General features: G+C 40.8%; 1 protein-coding gene across 1 annotated transcript in view; it reads left to right on the top strand.

Annotated features, from left to right (window-relative positions):
• Positions 1 to 982: 982 nt before the first annotated feature.
• The window catches only part of marchf11 (membrane-associated ring finger (C3HC4) 11), a gene marked incomplete at its 3' end in the record, with an annotated part of 11,314 nt that continues 4,415 nt past the window's right edge, over positions 983 to 7,881 (top strand). Inside the window, exon 1 of the mRNA XM_079243322.1 lies at positions 983 to 1,360. Within this exon, the coding sequence (XP_079099448.1) occupies positions 1,004 to 1,360 (357 nt within the window). The 5' untranslated portion in view covers positions 983 to 1,003. The remainder of the gene's footprint in view (positions 1,361 to 7,881) is intronic.

The following is a 7,881-nucleotide window of genomic DNA, read 5'->3' as shown; positions in this document are numbered from 1 at the left end:
AGGAGCTGTATAACTGCAAGGTGGAAACTGTGGCTTAGTAAGACAGAAAATGATGCCAGCTTGCTGAAAACGGACAGAATAAATTACCTTTAGAAGATTTAGTTTGCTTTAAACTGGATTATAGATGGTTTGATTTGACTGGAAAGCAAATGTATTTAAATATAAATAAAATAATCTACATAATCCACTATCTGCTGAGTAAAAATGGCGTGCCTGAGGTCTAGAGAGCTTTAAGTCCAGTCAATGATGATGAGAACAAGCATGTGACTCCTCTCACCCCGGAGGGGGTCGCCGCATCTCACCGGGTGAAATATTGCGCGTGCCAGGCAGCTGACCAGGAGGCTGAGGCTCTGATGCAGATCATCTTTCTTTCTGTTTTTTCTTCCAGCAGGCTGTACTGAATGAGTGCCTGTCTGCGTGGCTCTGGAAACTTATCTCCTCCATCATATTAATGGGCTAATAATGTGATTGATTGGCCATTTCCCGGGAGAAATGCTCTCTGCTGCTTCCTGAGAGCAGAAACTCTCCAGACAACTTGCGACTGACTTGGGAAGGAATCAGCAGCCGCTGCAGGCAGGGTGTGAGGGCTGTTCGGCCCCATCAGGAGACTTTCAGCCTCATTCAGAGGACGGCTGTTTGGCTGCTGAAGAGGAGGAGGAAGGGGAGAGGAAGAAGGGGATTTTGGTGCTGTGGAGCAGCTGCGGTTCGTTGCGATGCATGCAGGCTGCGTGGAGACGCTCCCCGTCTCTCCGGAGCGCATGAAGCGGTTCCACCCCACCGCGGCTCCGCAGCAGGGGCTTCCGTCTGCTGGCGTGCTGCTCTGCCTGGCTGCTGCTCTGTAGATTCGGCTTCAGGGGGGCACGGACCAGAGGCTTCATTTGCCTACAGCGCCGTGATCTGGGAGCCTAAAGGCGGCGTTGCATCTCTGAGTCGCAGTGCTGCTGGATACTGTCAGCTCCTCGGGTGGCATCTATGAAATTTTATCTCCACTTTTCATTTTATTATGAGCACAGAGGAGGGAGATGCGGGTCCAGCTTGCGGGGAGGCGATAGGAGCTCCAGCCGTCACCCACAGCCACACCTGGGAGGAAAAGGAGCCGCTCGGCTCCCAAGGACGTCCTCAGTCCGACGAGGGGGAGGATGGGGACGAGACTCAGCGAGGACAGGAGGTGGAAGATGAGGCACGGAGCTGCGGGGAAGCTCGTGGGGGAAACGCGGAGGACAACGGGGGGAATATTTCCAGTGAGGAAGGGGCGGTCGGGGGTCGATCCTGCAAGACGCAGGCGATGCATTCCAACTGCAGCAGCGAGAACTGCATCCCCACTCCCAGCTGCCGGATCTGCTTCCAGGGCGCAGAACAGGTAAGCTGCAGGCTTCCTCCTCACACCAGCATGCCCAGGGTTCAGCCACTGGGCATACTGGCCTCGTTTCAGAGTGAAATCTCCTGAAAGTTAGCAGACAGCAGGTCATCCGGCTGAAGTGATGTCTCACAGTTCCCATGCTGGCAGCTGGCCTTACTGGACCGGTTCTGGCTGCCCTGTTGGGACGATCTGGGGTGAGAATTTTGATACTAAACATGGATTCCTGTAAAAGACTCAGAGATTCCAGGGACAAGTTGCACACGTCATGCGCTCTCCATGGTGCTGAAGTCAGCCAGAAGTCCTAGATCTGAGCTCAAAAGCATCAGATGGTACCAGATGGCTCATATGACAGCTGGGAACTTACAGAAATCATCTCCTGCTTTGGTAAATAAAAAAGAAAATCAAAAATTTCCAGTAGATCTATGAAATAGTTCCATTATTAACAGGCTGAGACACTAAACTTCTGCATTTCTGCCAGATTTGAGGTTTATTGAAATATTTTTACATTTCAGTACTTTTCTTTTACAAAATCTGATATCTGATTCAGGATAAAGTCGTGACTTAAGACTAAATTCTGCTGCAAAGTCACCTTAGACTGTGTTTTGCATACTTGGGAAGCAACGTTGGGGTTTGATTTATGGTCTTATCTTCCGTTTAAACACCAGCGTAACAACTGGCAGCCGAAGCAGCTGTTGCATCTCTGCTTCATGTAAAATTCATAAAAGACAACATACAATTTCTAAACTAAATACCTGATACAGCTGTGTTCGAAGTGAAACCGCACTGATCTGATTACTGCTTGCTGCATATCTGCCTGTGCAGACACATATCCAGGTGCAGTTCAGGTTGTGCTGTTTTATGCCATCCGAAAACCACAGTATCAAGTTCTTTTTTGCTAAGTCCTGTGCTAAGTCATCCCCTCAGCAATGCTGTTGTTTAAGGACGTTTATACAGCAGAAAAAGCAAACTAACCTAATCTATTAGCCTTATTCTTTATTCCTCCTGCATGCAATCACATAACCTAAACGAATGTGGCATGGCTTCACAGTCACAAGCGCTGTATGCATCATCTGACCTCAAAAGAAAGCCAAGGCATGTGAGATTACTATGCAAGCCTCAGAATCAAGATATGTGTTAGTGTGTCAGAGTAGATTCACCTGGAACACAGAGGTAAATGTAAACAGTTAGCAGAAGGTAGCGACCCAGTTTAACTGGAAATGAGTCAAATAATTCTAGAAAGGATCAAAGTAATCCCAGAAACAAGTAAAATAATGTCTGATGAGGAGCTGTTCTACAGTAGAAGTAAAAAAAAAAAAGTGAAGCTGTTTTAGTAGACGTGTTATGCAGGTGAATATCTCAGGAAGCCATCAGCTGATGATGATGATGATGGACTTATATCATTGATCAGTCAGGAGAATTCAGGGCTAGACCCCACATTCACCCTAGCAACATGATGAGGGTCCAGAGAGACCTGAAGCCCAAGAAAGTTTGTGATAGGAGGAGAGAGTCCTTCACTATAAAACACCTTCATCTCCATGGAAACTAGCAGGATCTTCATCTCCATGGGAACGAGCAGGACCTTCATCTCCATGGGAACAAGAAGGACCTTCATTTCCATGGGAACGAGAAGGACCTTCATCTCCATGGGAACAAGAAGGACCTTCATCTCCATGGGAACGAGAAGGACCTTCATCTCCATGGGAACGAGAAGGACCTTCATCTCCATGGGAACGAGCAGGACCTTCATCTCCATGGGAACGAGCAGGACCTTCATCTCCATGGGAACTAGCAGGACCTTCATCTCCATGGGAACTAGCAGGACCTTCATCTCCATGGGAACCAGCAGGACCTTCCTGGTTCATTCAGACAGAGTCGCAGGAGACACATTAAAGCTTTTTAGACCTGGGATAAAACGTTGGACCAGAAAACAGCCCCAGTAAGACATGATGTGTGATCATGGCCGCTGGCTCAGAGTTTCTGTCCCACACTGACGACACAGATGTGTTTGTGATCAGCAGAGTCTCTGCTTTCATATGACACCTTGCTTGCTCATGGTTTTTCTTACATTCCCATACAACTGCTTGGGGTTTGACCTGTGTTTGGTTTGCATGCTGAGGCTAGGTAGTATCTTTTAGCTGCGTTTCTCCCCGTCATGTTGCTAGGCTACATGTTAGCATTGCTGCTTCCCGGTGTCTGCAAACATCTTCTGGACTGCATGTGTCTCATGCTGCCCCCTGTACTGGGAGCTCTCATCAAGGCTGCTTTCAACATTACTGAAATCATACGTTTTAGTTGCAAAACTAAATCATTCATAAGGATTTTAGCGGTAAAACTCAGACCTTTAAGTCACTGTTGTGTCTTGTATTGTAGTACTGGCTGACCTTCTCTCCATTTGTCCATGCAGGGCATTTCTCCTGCATTTATCCTGCAAATATATTACTCTGAGTCACAACATCAACAAGGTTTTTACCTTGCTGGTTTTTGTTCACAGTAAAACAAAGGTTACATGAATAAAATAGAATAAATTCAAAAGAATAAAGCAAAGGAAAAATCTGCTAATTCATCCATAAAATCTTTGCTCAGCAAGATCCTGAGCAGAGCTTCTAAAGTTACACAAAACCATCACAAGGTCTCAGGTCAGAGGTCAGAGTGGAGCCCCGGAAATATCGTATTAAAGTGCAAATCAATGATATTTAAAGTGCAATAAATGTGCACAAGATGGAGAGTTTTTATGGTCTGTTCAGTCCAAACTGAAATCCGGATGTTTAAGCATGATTAATGTGAAACTATGGCATGAGAGGAGGAACGATTCAACACTCTTTGTTTTATTCTTCATCAAGTTAAAATGCAAAAAGTAATGTAAGAATTCAAATGATCACATAATGAGATTGATTAAAATCAGAAAATGGAAGTAAATTAACTGACAGAACAGTAGAAATATTATATTTTCTTGTTTTTGTGCAAAATCAGTTCCAGTTAAATTCATGTTTTATGCACATAAAGTTTGTCACATTAAAATAAAATGTTTCAAACAACAGCAGCGTGACAGCGACTCAGTTATAATTCATTTAAGATACAAATCGTCTGTGACGACGCATCAGTTTGTCTGCAGGTCTTCCTGGAAGTGGGTGGACAGATGAGGAACCTGCAGGGGACAAATGGACACTTTGTCCAACCATCTCTGTAATCTGACACTCTGCAGGCCTGTTTTGCTCGTGACAGCGAGGCCCGAGGAGGGACCATTCATCCCTGCCGGAGCTGAAAGGAAAGAGGAGTCAGGGCAGTAAATGCCTAAGTGAATATCCTGTCTTCTGAACGTGGGCTACAGCCTAATAGCAGAGCTAATCTAATCGCTCAGCCTCCGGGTCCAGACTCATATTTGATTTTGAGACAAGGCCACAGGCTGGAAAAAACACACCGCTTATCAAAAAGACTGTTAAAAAGAAGGTGAATATTTATCTGTGTGGACGGAGTGAGAACATGATGTTAATAAGCTCCAGAAGAGCTACGTCGACCCAATCAGAGAATAGCTTCAGATTTTACTCAGACGATATTTTTAACCTTACACTAAAGTTTTCCCCAAATTCATGAAAAATACATACACCCAGAAAGTTGATAATAAATGTGCAAAAATAGATTATTTTTAATCTTGACAGCAGCTTGTAAAAAAAGTCCAATTTAAAACTTTTTTCCTCTTCAGGTTCCAGTTTTATCTTTCGGTAAACACAGCAGTCACTTTATCAGGTTCTCATCATGGAGCAAATGTATATTTCTTCATGTCAACATGGAGTGAAATCTGAAGACTTTCTAACATCTTGGTGAATTTATGACACCAAGAATGAAGACAGTTCTGAGGTAAAAGGAGGCCAACCTGGCAGTGGAAGGAAGGACCTGATAAAGTAGCTACTGAGTGTTTCTGTTCTGACCATATCAATGTCTTCATTATCCAGGTCAGATTTATCAGAATTCCTCAAAGCCAGTATTTGGGCCTTGGACTAAATGTTTAGATTAAAAACTTAAACTTCTGATTCCAGTTCTAATGCAAAACTTAAGTCCTGCCTCAGAAGCTTCTAAAAGCACCTCACTTTTGTTCTTTGCTAACTCAAACCTTTCCAGTGCGCTTCGTTGCATTTCATGTGTCTGACTTTAACTACCAGGAAGTCCTCTGCAAAGCTCCAGAACGAGGGAACATCTTCAGCTTCAGATGTTTTTATTATCGGTGTTAATTGTCATCACAGTTGCCTGATAAAATCCACTTACTGGCCTCATTACTGCTTCCGTTTTAATCTGATACAGAGCGTGGAAAGCGTAAGGGTTGCTGATGAAAACCATGGGTGATGCTCTCAACTCTCCAGAACGAGCGAGTTAAGCGTCGCAGTTTGACTTGGAATTAAAATAATTATTATAGTTCTTCATTAGTTGCTTGTAAGTCAGTGGAAAAACAGACATACATGGCGGATAACGGGGTAATAAAGAGGTCCTGAATGAGAACTTTACTTCACTTTGAGGAGAAAAAGTGTGAAAATCCTCGTAGCTTCAGGTCTACTAGGATATCCTCATGCAGACAGGTACCAGGTAGCACATGTCATCTTTAGGTCAAATGATCCAGCTGGAAAGCTTCAGCGTGTTTTTATTATCTCTCCATGAAATATACTTGTATTTGCACATTTCCACCTTGTTCACCTCCTCTCCTCCACGGTGCGGAAAGAAGGAGCACTGTGTTCTTTTTTCAGCAAACATCCCCTCAGAGACCTGAAAAACATACTGAAATAGTCCTTGATGTTGTTTTTTTTATTAAGCTGTGCTTCAGTGGAGGCTAACCTGCGTCAGTTCATTCAAGTTAGAGCCTCCGAGGTCCTTTTAAACCCACAAGGTTAATATGACACCATGAAAAATGAGCTCTCTGACCACTGACCTTAATATACTATTAATATGCCACTCACGGGCCAGCCGGCAGGTCAGGGCTGCAGTAATGTCTGCTTGAGGAATGCCTCCAGGAAGGAGAGGAAAAAGACCAAATAGATATGGCTGCGATGATTAATGTCATGCTGCATCCTGCCATTAATATCCACGAGTGTTGTAGCTTTGAGGAATGATCATTGATCTGAGCGATGCTGGTATGGCCCACTGGTGAACAAGCCATGTGTTTTCTTTGATAAATGATCCACTGCTGGGGGGGAGGGGGGGAGCAAGCTAAGGCTGGAAAACAAGGATTTCTTGATGATGGGAAAGTTGACACATCGATGATGAAAATGGATTTCGGATTAATCCTAGACAGGCGGTTCCAGTATTGACCCAGAATCAGACAGTTTCTCTGTAATCCTGCAAAGCGAGAGACCTCATCCGTCACCGGCTGGACGGCTCGGTGGAACATACAGAAATAGACAACAACATGATGCCATGTGACTGAAATGGCTTTTATAGGTTCTTGTTTTAATGTTTTTGTATTAAATGTGAGATTTTCTGTCATGGACATTGAAGAGGAGGGTCACCATGACGATGCCTGGAAACAGCTTCTGTCGCCCTTTAAATGTTCGTCAGTCGACTGAATGGTCAGAAAGGTTTTTGTTGTTTTTAACAAACTGTTTTTAGACAGTTAGAGACTATCTTCATTGTTTAAGACAGCGGTTCTCAAACTGGGGGTCCGGGACCCCTACGGGGGTCACATGTTCATTTCAGGGGGTCACCAGATAATTGTAAAATAAATATAGTCGACGATTATCAAATTAATTAGAACTTTTTAGCAGAGTTGCCAAAATTAAACCATAAATGCAAAGACAAATTAGTCTAATTATTGCATTATTATTGCATTATTGGATTATTTTATATTAACATATTAACATATTAACGTATAACCAAAGTATATATATATATATATAAAAAGTATGTATATATATATATATAATATATATCGAATAATATATATAATAATATATATATATATATATATATATATATATATATATTATATATATATATATATATATATATATAATAATATAAATATGTGTATATATATATATATATATATATATACATATATACATATATATATATATATATAATAATATATATATATATATATATATATATATATATTATTATATATATATATATATATATATATATATATATATATATATATATATATATATATATATATTATTCGATTTATATATATATATATATATATATATATATATATATGTATATATATATACATATATATATATATATTATTATTATATATATATATATATATATATATATATATATATATATATATATATATATATAATATATATATATATATATATATATATATATATATATATATATATATATATATATATATATATATATATATATATATATATATATATATAATATATATATATATATATATATATATATATATATATATATATATATATATATATATATATGTATAGGCTATATGGATAGGCTCCAGCTTCCCCGCAGCCCTGAATTGGAATAAGCGGTTTGGAAAATGAATGAAT

The sequence above is a fragment of the Telmatherina bonti genome, assembly GCF_933228915.1.
Source record: "Telmatherina bonti genome assembly, chromosome: 7".
Classification (NCBI taxonomy): Eukaryota; Metazoa; Chordata; class Actinopteri; order Atheriniformes; family Telmatherinidae; genus Telmatherina; species Telmatherina bonti.
Note: the sequence above shows the minus strand (reverse complement) of the source record. Positions and strands in the feature narration are given on the sequence as shown.